General features: G+C 39.2%; 1 protein-coding gene across 9 annotated transcripts in view; it reads right to left on the bottom strand.

Moving 5' to 3' along the window:
* Ziz (dedicator of cytokinesis protein Ziz) overlaps positions 1–16,982 on the bottom strand; it is a 165,901-nt gene that overhangs the window by 106,373 nt on the left and 42,546 nt on the right. For all 9 annotated transcript variants that reach the window (XM_070084220.1, XM_070084222.1, XM_070084223.1 and 6 more), the window contains exons 19-20: positions 10,680–10,890; positions 3,139–3,314 (exon numbers count right to left, since the gene is read on the bottom strand). In XM_070084220.1, the coding sequence (XP_069940321.1) occupies positions 3,139–3,314; positions 10,680–10,890 (387 nt within the window). The remainder of the gene's footprint in view (positions 1–3,138; positions 3,315–10,679; positions 10,891–16,982) is intronic.

Raw genomic sequence — 16,982 nt, 5'->3', positions numbered from 1 at the left:
GCTGAACACCTAAACTGTTTGAGACACCAAAATATCCCTCAAATTGTACTCTTCAAATGCACATGAAAAAGATGAAATTTACATCTGGAAAATACTGGAGGGACTAGATCTAAGTCAGTGCAGAGAAATTACTCCTAACAAGAGCAGGAGGCATGATGAATAGCACAAAATACGGACAACAGAAAGCACATCAGTTATAAATAAACTAAGAGGTAGCCCAGTTGGTATTAAATGGTAGAAAGCTTTAGCAAAAAGGCTAAGTTTCCCTATAATTTTGGGAATCAGCTGTGCTGATTCCCAGAATTATCAATAAATACCCAACAAGTAGGCAAGTAGAGTGCAAATCATGCCCAATTCACAATTAAGCTCAGCCTAATTGTTTGTCTGCAGAGAAAGTAACAATAAAAGGTTGCATTGTTAATCAAGATTAAAGTATCCCCCAGTATTTTTGTTATTCTTGGTTTAATTTTTTAATTAAAAGATGTAAGGTATTAATAGGAAATGAGTTATGAGCATATCAGACAATGACAGATAGACACAAGCAAATGATGAAGAATGCAGTATGCATATACAGTATATAATTAATTGAACTGTTAACTAGTAGAACAATTATGTGCTGGATAATCCTTCATGCATCAATACAGTATGTAGCAATATTTGTGCTTTGACAATATTATGTAAATTATCCTTCTTGAAGGAAGCAGTAATAATAGTTTACCTGACAAACTTTAAAATGAGTAATATTATTTGAATATCTTATATAAGAACATAAGAAAGAAGGAACACTGCAGCAGGCTTACTGACCCATGCAAAACAGGTCCATGCCCCCCCCCCCAATGAGCCCAATGACCCACTTAGTCAGGTCACTTCCACTTAAGGAAGGAGCACAGCATCAGACCTAGTAGCACAAGCTAGTCAGGTCCAACTCACACCCACCCACACCCACTCATGTATTTATCTAACCTATTTTTAAAACTACACAACGTTTTAGCCTCTATAACTGTACTCGGGAGTTTGTTCCACTCATCCACAACTCTATTACCAAACCAGTGCTTTCCTATATCCTTCCTGTATCTGAATTTTTCCAACTTGAAACTATTGCTGCAAGTCCTGTCTTGGCTGGAAATTTTCAGCACGCTATTTACATCCCCTTTATTTATTCCTGTTTTCCATTTATACATCTCGATCATATCCCACCTAATTCTACACCTTTCGAGAGAGTGCAGATTCAGGGCCCTCAGTCTATCCTCATAGGGAAGATTTCTGATACATGGGACCAACTTTATCATCCTCTCTGAATGTTTTCCAGTGCATTTATATCCATTCTATGATATGGTGACCAGAACTGTGCAGCATAATCTAAATGAGGCCTAACCTATATAGAGCTGAAGAGCAACCTGAGGACTTCTATTATTCATACTTCTAGATATGAAGCCAAGGATTCTGTTAGCTTTATTGCAAACACTAATGCACTGTTGTTTTGGTTTTAGATTACTGCTAACCAGAACTCCTAAATTCTTTTTGCAATCAGTACTATTAAGATCTACATTATTTAGTTTATATGTGGCATGGTTACTTTCCTGTCCAATATTTAGAGCTTTGCATTTGTCTATATTAAACTGCATCTGCCACTTCTCTGGCCATTGCATCAGCCTATTCAAATTATCCTGGAGTGCTCTAGTGTTCTCATTAGAATGAATTGGATGGCCTATTTTGGTGTCATCAGCAAATTTGCTTATGTCGCTATTTATTCCCTCATCTATGTCGTTTATGTAAATTGTGAACAACAACGGGCCCAACACTGACCCCTGAGGAACACCGCTTGTGACATGCCCCCATTCTGATTTCTCCCCATTTATGCAAACTGCCTATTTGTCAGCCATGCCTCTACCCAGAAAAAAATTTCTCCTCCTATTTCGTGTGCCTTAAGTTCCCTCAATAGCCTCCGATGTGGAACTCTATCAAAAGCCTTACTGAAGTCCATATACACAATATCATATTCATTACCATGATCTACCTCCTCAAACACCTTAGTGAAAAAAGTTAGTAAATTCATAAGACAGGAACTCCCCTTTGTAAAACCGTGCTGAGATTCGTTAACCAATTTATGCCTATCAGGATGGCTATGAATTGCTTCGGCAATTATTGATTCCATAAATTTTCCCACTATAGAGGTAAGGCTTATTGGTCTATAGTTCGAAGATAAGGCCTTGTAAATAGGTATTACATTTGCCATTTTCCACTTATCAGGCACTATGCCAGTTTGTAGTGATATGCTGAAAAGATTACCCAAAGGTATGCTAAGTTCCTCTTTACATTCCTTTAACACCCTTGCAAACAGTTCATCAGGGCCTGGGGATTTGTTAGGTTTTAATTTCTCTATTTCTCTGAGGACCATGTCACTAGTTACCGCAATCATGCATAGTTTATTATCGTCCTGTTCTACATAATCTATTATTTCAGGAATTTTGCCAGTATTTTCCTGGGTAAAAACTGAGAGGAAGCAAGTATTGAAAATTTTACACATATCCTTATCACTGTCAGCGATCTGACCTGAGTTACACTTAAGGGGGCCTATCTTGTCCCTAATCTTACTTCTTTATACCTGAAAGGACCCTTTTGGGTTAGTCTTCAAATCCCTTACGACCTTAGTCTCACAATCCCTTTTTGCTTTTCTTATTCCTTTTTTTATTTCTCTCATTTAATTGAATATATTGATTTCTTAACTGCCCATCCCCTCTTTTGATATGCCTATATATGCCTCTCTTTTGACCAATGGGATGTTTTAATCTATTGTTCATCCATCTGGGATCATTTTTGTTAGATCTAATTTCCCTACTCGGAACAAAAGTTGTCTGGGCAGCTAGAACTATGCTCTGAAAAACGTCATATTGGCAACCAAGATCACCTACCTGACCCATAGTCAGGTCATCCCAATTTAGCACACCCAGGTAATTTCTCAGTCCCATGAAATCAGCCAAGCGAAAGTCTGGGACAGAGATTTGATTGCAGTTATCTGGGTAATTCCATGATATATTGAAACTAAGTGATTTGTGATCACTTTCCCCAAGCTAATTAACCTTAAGATTATTAATTATGCTTAAATTCAAATTTTTAAAAACAATTTTACCAACATACAGACTGTAAGTAACGATCATCAAAGGCATGCTTGGCGAGCAAATCACGGAGTACACCAATGGCTACTCGCTGCACTTCTGCCACTTCCCCAAGAGCAGCACGAACTTCACTTAACAAGGCACCAACAAGAAAATGCCGAGAACTGAAGTCTGTGCTGAGGAAGAATTCATCTGTACCTGAAATATTATTTTGGTAATATGTACACTGTCGAGCCAAACTTGGCTGCATTAGTATTGGAAAATTATTTTTTCTGGGTGATAAGTCTCTGTTTTAGTCACATCGTGCCGAATAGGCAGAACGTGCGATTTGGCTTAAATAGCAACGCTTATCTTGCCATATAGGACAAGAGAAAAATTGTGTATGCAATAATGTCTCCAAAATCATTCTGAACCTAACGAAAAAAATATATTTCACTGAGTTTGTTTAGTATTAAATTAGCAATAGCTTTTCATGAATATGTGGTACTCTATAAAAAAAAAAACTCATCAAACTGAGCACCTATAAAAGAAGTATTTATTCTACGGCACCATGCATAAAACAAAAGTGAAATAAAATAAATTGAACTTTCAATAAAAAAAGCAGCTATAAACCATGAGAGGAAAACACCCAGCACATATTCACATATTGACTCGCCTCTCAAGGTCCTAAAAATGATTATCTCACACTGTCTTGCTCAAAGTCAGAATCAACCTACTTGTTCCTTTCATCTATGCTCACCTTATGCATCCAGAGCCCCCTAGCAAAGGGCCCCATTACTGACTTGCCAGTTACATGATTTAATCATGTCATCACATCCACTCCTCTCTACACCATATACAACTCTTCAACCAGCATCTAGTTTGTTCACTGCCCTGGCAGGCAGGATTCCTAACAGCACTAGTTATTCAATTTTTTGGATCAATGGACTTGTGATAGCTGCAAAACCTGCCCTCGAATATTTCCTGTTAAGCCAAAAAAGCTTTGTTTATAGATGAAGAGTCCTATGTGTGCTTAGGTATGAAGAATAAGGAATTTTTTAGCTATTGAGGGAAAAAAGAAAGGAGAATAAGCCAATCCCTAACTTAGGATGCAGGGCTTTGCCCAGTTTCCATAGAGAGAACTTCTGCTTTCCTCTACACTGATGTATCTATCTAGCAAATCAGTTTTCTAAAAACAGCTACATCACAGGTTAAGAGATTTTTGACATAGAATATTTCCTATGATAATAGATACATGAAGATATGACAGAGTATCTTCTAGCACTGGCACAAAATGAAGTGGGTTTTTTTACCTGCTCTTCCCTCTGTTACAGCCTTTTCTAACTTACTCTTACTCTATGAGTCCTCTACATGGCATATCCATGGAAGAAAAAATAGTGGTTTCCTGGCATCATCTTATCTGTGTGGATGGCAAGTGGCCAGTAACACGACCAAAATGCTTAACTTAAGCTTTGTACTGTAACCTTTCAATATTATTCAACAATGTTAGTTCTAAATTTGAATGTGTAATAACCATAGTTTTCCCATATAGTGAAACCCCGAGTTTCGGCCATAATCCGTTCCAGGAGCTAGGCCTAAAGTCGAAACGGCCTAAAGTCAAAGCAATATTTCCCATAAGAAATAATGTAAATCCAATTACAGTGGACCCTCGAGTTTCAGCAGCCTCGACTTTCGTAAAATCCGACTTTCGGCAAGTTTTTTCGGAAAAATTTGGCCTCGCGGTTCGTGATTAGACTCGTGATTCGGCGACCACCCGGTACCCGTCACCGCACACACAAAGCCAGTCTCCCACGCCATTCATGCTCAGTGTGCCATTGTTTACCAACACGTGACCATCACCCCGCGGGTTCATACGTAATAATCCATTTTTTTGTGATTGCAACTGCTAAATAAGTCACCATGGGCCCAAGGAAAGCTAGTGCAAGCCCTTTGGTAAAGAAAGTGAGGAACACAATCGAATTCAAGAAGGAAATCATTGAAAAACATGAGAGTGGAGTGCGTGTTACAGAGCTTGCCAGGACGCATGGCAAACCCCATTCAACCATCACTTCAATCGTGGCAAAAGGAAAGGAAATAAAGTGTGCTGTTGTTGCAAAAGGGGTAGATATGTTGACAAAAATGAGATCAAAAATTCTCGAAGAAGTGGAGAGGTTATTGTTGGTGCGGATTACCGAAAAACAGATTAAGGACATTTGTGCAAAGTGGACTGAAGTGCAAACATTTATGGATGAACTACACCTTAACAAAGCTGTTGCAGGCTGTATTAGCAACATGTACAATGACAGTGTTGTGTCTCACTTCAGACAAATCTTAAAGAAACGCCAGAAACAGAGCTCTCTGGAAAGATATTTTGTGCGACAGGGTTCCAGTGACTCAAGTTGTTCCCAGTGCCAGTGTCTTTATAAAACAAAGAAGGGAAGTAACCCCAGATAAGGACTTCATACCTGAAGTCCTAATGGAAGGAGATTCTCCTTCCAAACAATAGTGTACATCTTCCTCCTATTCCCTCCTCCCATCTTCCATCCACCCAGAAGTCTTCAGTAAAGGTAAGTGTAATGTTGTCATTATTTTTTATATGCATGTACTTGATTTCTCATTGTTTTCAGTATGTAAATTTTTAATTAATTTGAAAATATTTTATTTTAATATTTTTGGGTGTCTGGAACGGATTAATTTTATTTCCATTACGTATTTCTTATGGGGAAAAAGGTTTCGCCATTCGGCAATTTTGACTTTCAGCAGGCTCTCTGGAATGGATTAATCACGAAACTCGGGGGTCCACTGTATTCCGTTCCACCCAAAAATGTTCACAAAAAAATAATTTTTTTCAAGAATAAATACTATAGTTTTACATAAAGAAAACAATGAGAAATAAATACAGTGGTCCCTCGATAATCGTAAGGCTCGATAGTCGTAATTTTCCAAAATCATAACGTTATTTTCGTCAAAACATTGGCTTGCTAATCGTAGTTTGACTCGCGAATAGTCATTCGTCTGGGACGCATACGCACAGCTCTGAGCCGTTCCCAGCCAGTGTGCCATTGCTAACCAGTGAGCGACGGTCCCCTCACTTGCTCATATGAAATATTTCATAATATTCCATTCATTTTAGTGCTTGCAACTACTAAATAAGCTACCATGCCTCCAAAGAAAGCTCCCAGTGCCAAGTCTTTGGTAAAGAAGGTGAGAAATGCAATTGAATTTAAGAAAAACATTGAACAATATGAAAGAGGCGTACGTGTGGCCGAACTGGCCAGGATGTGTAACAAACCCCATATGACCATAGCTTCAATCATGGCCAAGAAAAAGGAAACCAAGGAAGCTGTTGTTGCAAAGGGGGTAAATATGCTGACAAAAAATGAGATGACCAGTACTCGAAGATGTTGAGAAGTTATTACTGGTGTGGATAAACGAGAAACAATTAGCAGGAGATAGTCTTATGATGTCAATTATTTGTGAAAAGGCTAGACAGTTGCACGACGATCTGGTAAAAAAATTGCCTGCAACGAGTACTGATATTTGTGAATTTAAGGCCAGCAAAGGTTGGTTTGAGAGATTTAAGAACCATAGTGGCATACACAGTGTGGTAAGGCATAGTGAGGCTGCCAGTTCAGACAAAATTGCAGCTACAAAATTCGTAAGTGAATTCAAGGAGTACATAGAGGTTGAATGACTGAAACCTGAACAAGTGTTCAATTGTGACGAAACAGGCCTCTTTTGGAAGAAAATGCCAAGGAGGACCTACATTACTCAGGAGGAAAAGGCACTGCCAGGACACAAGCCTATCAAAGACAGGCTGATGCTCATGTTCTATGCTAATGCTAATGGGGATTTCAGAGTGAAGCCGTTACTAGTGTACCATTCTGAAAATCCCAGAGTGTTCAGGAAAAACAATGTTATGAAGAGTAAATTGTGTGTTTTGGAAATCCAATAGTAAGGCATGGGTCACGAGGGAAATTTTCGTCGAGTGGTTCACTGAAGTGTTTGGCCCTAGTATGAAGAATTACCTCCTGGAAAAGAAATTGGATCTCAAGTGCCTCCTAGTAATGGACAATGCACCTGCTCATCCTCCAAACTTGGATGACCTAATTTTGGAGGAGTTTGGGTTCATCACAGTAAAGTTCTTGCCCCCGAATACCACTCCTCTACTCCAGCCTATGGACCAGCAGGTCATTTCAAACTTTAAAAAACTCTACACCAAAATAATGTTTCAAAGATGCTTTAACGTGACTTCAGACACTCACTTGATCCTAAGAGATTTTTGGAAAGGACACTTCAGTATCCTCCATTGCATAAGCCTTATAGGTAAGGCTTGGGAGTGAGTGACTACCAGGACTTTGAACTCTGCTTGGAGAAAATTGTGGCCAGATTGTGTCCACAAGAGGGATATTGAAGGGTTTGGGGCTGACCCTGATGAGCCTATATCAGTTGTTAAATCAATATATTGTGGCACTGGGGAGTTCCATGGGGTTGGATGTGAGTTTGGAGGATATGGAAGAGTTGGTGGAAGACCTCAACGAAGAGCTCACCACTGAGGAGCTGCAAGAGCTTCAGCAGGAACAGGAAAAGATCGCAGCTCAGAATCTTGCTGCAGAGGAGGAGGAAGAGAGATGGAAGAAGTTGCCTTCTTCAAAAATTAAGGAGATTTTTGAAATGTGGGGTAAGATGAAAAGATTTATGGAGAAACATCACCCTGACAAGGCTGTTGCAAGCCAAGTTGGCAACATGTACAGTGACAAAGTCTTGGCCCATTTTAGGGAAGTGTTAAAGAGACGCCAGAAACAGAGCTCTCTGGACAGTTTTTTTGCGAGACAGGACTCCAGTGACTCTCAAGCTGGTCCTAGTGGCATTAAGAAACAGAGAAGTAACCCCAGAAAAGCACTTGGTACCTGACGTGTTGACAGAAGGGGATTCCCCTTCCAAAGAGTAACTAATGCAATCTCTCTCCTCCTCCAGTCTTCCATACACTAAGAAGAATCACCAATAAAGGTAAGTGTTATGCTGTTAATGTTTCATTCATCATGTCCCATTGTATTGTTTATGTACTACATCTATATTTCATGTAAAAAATTTTTTTGTTTTAATACGTCTGGGTGTCAGGAACGGATTAATTGTATTTACATTATTTCTTATGGGGAAAAATTGATTCGAAAATCGTAAATTTCGATAATAGTCACACTTCCAGGAACAGATTAATTACGAAAAACGAGGGACCACTGTATAAAGCACTAATTTTAATGGATAAATGAACATTTAAATCAGTTTCACCTTTATTGAGGACTCTTGCTGGTGTATGAGAGAGGCAGGGGAGTTTGTTTGGAGGCAGGACAAGATCGCCCTTCAATATGACACTAATATCAACTCTATGGCTTATTTATCTAGCACAATTCATCTAATATGACATAATAAACAATATTAATAACAAAGAAACATGATATATACTCTAGAATGATATAAAATATGTCATAAGTCTCTCTCCCTAACCGATGAGTGGTGGTGATGGCAGCAGCAGAGAAGGCGGTGTTGTCAGTCGCCCTATATAACTCCAACAACATTGGAGGAGTCAGTCTCGTGCTGTACTTTTTCAATTCATTAATCGCTTAACTTACTCGCTACACTATTAACCCTTTGACTGTTTCGGTCGTATATATACGTCTTACGAGCCACCATTTTTGACGTATGTATACTCATAAATTCTAGCGGCTTCAAATCAAGCAGGAGAAAGCTGGTAGGCCCACATGTGAGAGAATGGGTGTGTGTGGTCAGTGTGCACCATATAAAAAAATCCTGCAGCACACAGTGCATAATGAGAAAAAAAAACTCCAACAGTTTTTTTAATTAAAATGCTGACTTTGAGGTCTATTTTTGTATAGTATTTATTGATGTATTCTTGTTTTCTTGGTCTCATTTGATAGAATGGAAAACATATTATAGAAATAGAGGTGAGTTTGATTGGTTTTACTATGAAAAGAACCTTGAAATGGAGCTCAAAGTAGGGGAAATGTTTGATTTTTGTCGATGTTCAAAAGTAAGCAAATGATGTCATTTTCCAATAAATGTCCAAGTAGCCATTCTAATATGCAGTCATGAATGGGTTGACATTATTTATACAATTATTACAATATTGCAGTAGTCTGCATAACAGTAAATCTTTTATTTTTTGTTTGAATAAAAATTCAGAATAGAAAGCAAGAGTAATATCAGAGGGGCCTGGAGACGTGACTGATTAACATAGAAAATGTTATTTTAGCACCAGGAATGTCTGCCTTGTTAATTCTGGACACTATTTTGAAATTGTCATATTTTTTAATTTTTGTGAAATTGGCCAAATTGCAAATTTCTGACCATGTTATTGGGTAGTTCAAATCAGTAAATGGGCAGTTTCTTGTACTCAATTAATATAAAAAATGGAGTTCTAAAAAAATAGCTATGAGTTTGGTCGACTGGAACAATGGAATTAGCCGAAAATAGGGCTCAAAGTGGGCGAAATCGCCAATTCGTAAATATCGCCGAGGTCGCTAACTTGAGAGCGTAATTCAGTCAGTTTTCCATCAAATTTCATTCTTCTGGTGTCATAACAATTGGGAAAAGATTCTCTATCATTTCATAAGAAAAATTAATTTTTTGGGGGGGGAAATTTTGCGACACCAGAAGACACCTCAGGATTTGGGGTTGCGACAGTCAAGGGGTTAATGCTACACTTTATCGCTGGCTGGCACTATAGCCTTTATCAACTTGTGCTGCTCTAGTATCATATTGCAGAATCACTGAAGAAAGCACATTCTCCCCTTGCTCTTCCTCCTTCACTTTGATACTTTGCTACAATTTCTTCCTTCAATTCTATTACGTTTCTCACTTTCTTTACCAAAGGGCTGCCACTATGAAGTTTCTTTGGGCCCCATGGTGGCTGATTTCAGAGTCACAATCAATAAACAAGCTCTAAACACAATGAATTTATTGTGAAATGTTTGGATGGGCACGCAGGGTAATGTTCACTCAAGAATAAACAAAACTAGACTGGCTCATGACACCTGCGCGGGCAGGCACGCAGGCGTGGGCAGGCAGAGAGGTCTGGTACCCCAGCTGAAACACAGGGCACAGGCCAAAACTAGAGACAAAATTTAACTGAAAAAAGTGGTCGAAACTCAAAGCAGCCGATACTCAGGGCGGCCGAAACTCGGGGTTCCACTGTATTTGCACTGCCTATACTGCTTTTATATTTTATTTATACACAGAGAGACCATAAAGCAGCACCTTCCTAGAATAGGATGCTGATAAATGCAGAGTTTTCCTAACCTGTGTTTTCCCTCACTGACTTACTCTCATTAATTTCTTAAACATCTTCAGCTCTTTACCCTCATCACCAGGAAAACTGAAGCATTTTTGCCTCATCATTGCAGTTATGATTTTAAATTTAAGAAAAACTTAGTGTTTAGAAATACTGTAATTTTGTGGTTCATTTATTGAGGATGCCTCATCAATAAAGACATATGACTTAAAATTTTAAACATTTTAGAGAAAAAATTTACACTTGGAAAAAATTGCAAAACAATTATAACTTACCATGACGTAACTTGGCTTTTTTGGCATCTATGCTGAGAGGAGTATTGAAGACAGGAAGGTTTAAAGGTATAAAGTGCTCATGCGAGCACACTACACGAAGAAGAGTAAACTTGTAGACATGGAGGACAATAGGATCACCAGGACTAAAGTGTTCCAGGTACAACTTTATCAGCCCAAACACATACCCTCGGTCCATCATGCTCAGACAACGCTGTCGAAAAAATTAATTTATTTAAGTTTTCTTTATTTACAGACTAACTAGAAATGATTTGTGTGTCTAAGGGTGTGTAAATGTGTAATTACAGTGCCCATTTTTTGCAAGAGGAGCTACGTTTGTAGTTGTAGCACTTATTACTTCCTCTTGCAACCTATCCTGCTCTTCTATTCATCTCTACGAGTAGAAAGCTTTCCGATATCGTTTTTGGCACCACCTCTGTTTCTTAGTACATAATTATCTTCTAACATTCTTTCTATTAAGAATGCTACTAAATCGTCCTTATCAATTTTTTTTAACACCCCCCTCCCCCCCAAAAAAGGGGGAACACATTCACTATCATTCATTCAACTGGTGTGTTACCTGAAGTGTGCAGATATCACAGTTCGGTTGGCTCTCCAAACCACATTTTTTCATCTATTTTGATATAATAAATATTTTTTTAACACTGCCAGGAAAGAAACAAAGGAAGACAAATAAACACACAGTAACTAATGTATTAAAGACATATGTGCAACATTAGCTAACTTTAATATGGAAATGCTTTGCCCATCAGAGGCTATATCAATCCTAGTACATGAAAAGTTTCCACAATAGTTACCTAACATTCCATATGTGTCACTTTTATACATTTATCAGTATTAGATACTCTGCTGGCAACAAAATATAACAAATAAGATCATTTTGAAAGTTATGGAATAATAATTTACAAACAACTCATGCTTTGGAGAGGCAACCTCAGACAACATCTTAGTCCAACCTGGATTATTATCAAGTTTCATCTTGCCAATGATCCCGGAAGGACTGTAATTTTATCAAAGTAGAATGACATCAAATGGATCAAAGTAGAATGACATGGAAAACGTATAAATCTGTAGGGGAAGGAAGGCGGGGTAGGGGTCGTCCTCAAAAAGGTTGGAGGGACGGGATAAAGGAGGTTTTGTGGGTGAGAGGCTTGAACTTCCAGCAAGCATGCGTGAGCGTGTTAGATAGGAGTGAATGGAGACGAATGGTATTTGGGACCTGACAAGCTGTTGGAGTGTGAGCAGGGTAATATTTAGTGAAGGGATTCAGGGAAACCAGTTATTTTTACATAGCCGGACTTGAGTACTGGAAATGGGAAGTACAATGCCTGCACTTTAAAGGAGGGGTTTGGGATATTGGCAGTTTGGAGGGATATGTTGTACAGGTCTCCCTCAACATTCGCGAGGGTTAGGGGATCAAGAGCCTCGCGAATGTTGAAAAACCGTGAATGTTTGGTTCTCAGTAGTTCTCAGTAGTAGTAACCAGTTACCAGTAACCAGTGTACCGTTGACTCAACGACCAACCGTCTCTGCCTGAGTCACTATCTGAACTCATATTGCGCTGACCTGGCATTATTCAAAGACCCTCTATGGGTACGTGGGCGGCCAGCCAGTCAGTCAGTGTTACGAGTGGGAGCAAGGAGGCAGGTCACGGCTGTAAGGGCGCAACCCACCTTATCTGTAATTATACGTACTACCAGCCTATGTGAGTATTTCTTACCTAATCCACGTGTCGAACTCCCACATGATAAATGGTGACAGCGGTGTGGAGCGTGGATTTACGTTTTTAAGGGTAATTCAAGACGTTAGAAGGCTGTTTGTGAGTAGCGGCAGGGTCAAAGGTGAACCGTCACCCACCAGCCACTACCCTCACTCACCACCTCCAGCCTGCGAGCCTGTTGCAGCCGTTTCAAGCTTCCTGGCTTAGTTCGTGTGCTAATTGCTAATCTCCGAGGGGTTGACCCGGATTTTGCAATTAAGCCAGTCAGTAAGCCAGACTGTGGAAGTGAACGCCAGTCAGCCTATCATCCAGCCTGTCTCCTGTCATCCAACTGCTCCTCCGTGCTTTGTGCATCGTTACACGTCTTCCGGTCAGCCATTCTCGTGGGTTAAGCCAGTCAGCCAACCCAGCTTCTAACCCAGCTGAGAGAGAGAAGTAAGCCACGCAGTACGAAGTAAGCTAAGTTCCTCTGAAGTATTGTCTATATCGCTTTGTGCTCCCTGTTGGATGCTAAGAGTGGTTTTCACCATTCCTGTGGCATAGAGTGGCTTATCAAGCCACCTTCGTGGGTAGAGTGGGGTGCGCGGCAGTGCCCCAGCGAGAGTCTCACCCACCATACTCTCTCCCTCCAAGGTAACAAACATCTGTGTGTTATGGTAGACCATTTCACCAGATATTGCAAGTTAGTTCCTATTGCAGATAAGACTGCCGAGACAGTAGCTAAAGTGTTTAAGCAACGCATTATCTGCAGGCATACCACCCCTAAGTCACTAGTAACAGATAATGGAGGTGAATTCTGTAATGAAATTCTTGAAAATTTGTGTTCCTTGTACAAGATCTCTAAATCCACCATTGTTCCTCATCATCCTGCCAGCAATGGGTTAGCGGAACGAACCAATAAGAAAGTACTTGATGTCTTGAGAGCCACTATCAATCCCAACAGTGAAACTTGGGATGAAGTTATACCTGATGTGCAGTGTGCTATAAATTCTGCCTACAATGTTTCTATAGGTGACACTCCACATTATGCATTGTATGGTGTAGATAAACGTTTGCCTTATGAGTTGTTATATTCTAATCCGAAACCAAATTACAACCCTGATGATTTCATAGCAACTCGTACCAGCTTAGCTCAAAGTGTTTTTAGAAGAATCCGTGAAACACTTCATAAATCAACAGCAGAATTTACAAGAGTCGCAAACACTCGAGCAAAGCCATCCAAAATCAAAGTAGGTTCGAGAGTTATGCTGATTAACTTTAACAAAACGTCTGCAATGCCAAAGCTTGATCAAAAGTTTGTTGGTCCTTATCGAGTAGTTGAACATATCACTGGTAATAAGTATAAGGTTAGAGAGATTAGTACTGGTCAGTATAAAGAATCGCATTTAGATCATATGAAGTTAGTATGTGATGATAATGATGTTCCAACCCAGACCAATGTGACAGACTCTGACAATCCTCCTGATCCTGTACTCTCTTCCTCTGATACTCAGTCAGACGGTCAACCTGAATGTCGTTATTCCCTACGTACACGACAGGTATTGAGAAATCCTCAAGTATCATTTGTAACTTCCAATTCAGATTTGCCTCAAATACAGCATGAGTTAGCAAATGCTACAGAGTTTGATCCTCCCAGAGATGACACCCATTCTGCATATGTCAATCTCACCCTAGCAGAGTTGGGGTTAAATGTAAATAACCTGTATAGATGAATAATTACAGTATCAACTTATCAGTATTCAAGAATTTTTTTTTTGTGTTCATGTTCTCTCCGCATTCTGAGAGTTAACAGTCTAGATTTGAGTGCACCGAATCTGCCTTTCTGTTAAACACTCTTTCTTTGTATATATTCTTCCCTCAGAATCCGTAGATCACATGAATACAGATCGATCGATCAAAATTTTTTTTTATCACTTGTAATCTCAACGTTGAGTTCGTTGTTCATTTGTTGAGTTTTAAGTTGTACTATAGTATACCTTGTATTGCATTACAGTTTCAGTTACGTAAGCTTCCATTCCAATGTTCTACTTATGTATGTTATAATGTTTAATTGTTGTGTACTTTGACATTGTATAGAATCAGCCCAAGCCGTATACCTGCCATCTCTAGTTTGTATTAGTTGTATGTCGGGACGACATACGTTAGCGTCACCGAGCTCTCAGTAGTTCTCAGTAGTAGTAACCAGTTACCAGTAACCAGTGTACCGTTGACTCAACGACCAACCGTCTCTGCCTGAGTCACTATCTGAACTCATATTGCGCTGACCTGGCATTATTCAAAGACCCTCTATGGGTACGTGGGCGGCCAGCCAGTCAGTCAGTGTTACGAGTGGGAGCAAGGAGGCAGGTCACGGCTGTAAGGGCGCAACCCACCTTATCTGTAATTATACGTACTACCAGCCTACGTGAGTATTTCTTACCTAATCCACGTGTCGAACTCCCACATGATATGGTGCCCCAATACATTGTAGGGAAATATATTACAATACTGCTTCCTTAACTTGTTGAACCATGAATAATCATAAAATACATGAAAATGTCGTAAATTGTACTAAATATATACATGTCATGCTTTAATAATGTATGTTATTTAATAACATGTATGTTAATAACATGTATGTTATTAAATACCACAGACTCCACCACTGCGAGTCCCTACTACCCTCCCACCGACCCCCGGAACTGGCAGCCAGCCCTCCCACCACTCAGTGTGGTGAGTGTTTTGTTTGTTCATTATTTGCTATTAAACTACAGAATAAATAATGTAAACCCATTCATGACTGCATATTGGAATGGCTGTTAGGAAAGGTATTAGACAGTGACATCATGTGTTTACTCTTGAACACAGCAAAGAATCGAACATTTCTGCTATTGCTAATAATAACAATAGTAATAATAATAATAATAATAATAATAATAATAATAATAATAATAAATACGATATAATTGAAGAAGGAAATTGTACAAAAATACGAGGGAGTGGTTGACACATCCTCAGTGTGACTTTGTTTATGCTGGAGTGAACATTAGTCTCCCTGCTCTTCCAAACATTTCACAATAATTCAGCGGTTGAGGCAGTGGTATTTAATAACATATATGTTGTAAAGGAGGTTTTGTGTGCGAGGGGCTTGGACTTCCAGCAGGCATGCGTGAGCGTGTTTGATAGGAGTGAATGGAGACATATGGTTTTTAATACTTGACGTGCTGTTGGAGTGTGAGCAAAGTAACATTTATGAAGGGGTTCAGGGAAACCGGCAGGCTGGACTTGAGTCCTGGAGATGGGAAGTACAGTGCCTGCACTCTGAAGGAGGGGTGTAAATGTTGCAGTTTAAAAACTGTAGTGTAAAGCACCCTTCTGGCAAGACAGTGATGGAGTGAATGATGGTGAAAGTTTTTCTTTTTCGGGCCACCCTGCCTTGGTGGGAATCGGCCAGTGTGATAATAATAATAATAAAATATGTTATAAATAATAATAGTACATGTTATTATTAATAACATGTATTATTATTAACATGTATATATTTAATAACATATATGTTATAAATAATAATAGTACATATTAATAACATGTATTATTATTAACATGTTCTAGGTAGTAGGTTGGTAGACAGCAACCGCCCAGGGAGGTACTACCGTCCTGCCAAGTGAGTGTAAAACTGAAGCCTGTAATTGTTTTACACGATGGTAAGATTGCTGGTGTCTTTTTTTTATCTGTCTCATACACATGCAAGATTTCAGGTATGTCTTGCTACTTCTACTTACACTTAGGTCACACTACACATACATGTACAAGCATATATATACACACCCCTTTGGGTTTTCTTCTATTTTCTTTCTAGTTCTTGTTCTTGTTTATTTCCTCTTACCTCCATGGGGAAGTGGAACAGAATTCTTCCTCCGTAAGCCATGCGTGTTGTAAGAGGCGACTAAAATGCCGGGAGCAAGGAGCTAGTAACCCCTTCTCCTGTATATATTACTAAATGTAAAAGGAGAAACTTTCGTTTTTCCTTTTGGGCCACCCCGCCTCGGTGGGATACGGCCGGTGTGTTGAAAGAAAGAAAGATTATTAACATGTATGTTATTAAATACCATTGCCTCAATCACTGCCTCTACCACTCCAGTCACACTCAATCTACAAGCACCAAACACAATGAATTATTGTGAAATGTTTGGAAGAGCAGGGAGACTAATGTTCACTCCAGCATAAACAAAGTCACACTGACGATGTGTCAACCACTCCCTTGTATTTTTGTACAATTTCCTTCTTCAATTATATCATATTTATTATTATTATTATTATTATTATTATTATTATTATTATTATTATTATTATTATTATTATTGTTATTATTAGCTGTAGCAGAAATGTTTAATTCTTTGCTGTGTTCAAGAGTAAACACATGATGTCACCGTCTAATACCTTTCCTAATAGCCATTCCAATATGCAGTCATGAATGGGTTTACATTATTTATACTGTAGTTTAATAGCAAATAATGAACAAACAAAACATTCACCACACTGAGTGGTGGGAGGGCTGGCTGCCAGTTGCGGGGGCCGGAGGGAGG

Source organism: Cherax quadricarinatus, chromosome 12 (assembly GCF_038502225.1).
Source record: "Cherax quadricarinatus isolate ZL_2023a chromosome 12, ASM3850222v1, whole genome shotgun sequence".
NCBI lineage: Eukaryota > Metazoa > Arthropoda > Malacostraca > Decapoda > Parastacidae > Cherax > Cherax quadricarinatus.
This window is presented reverse-complemented; position numbering and strand designations above follow the sequence as displayed.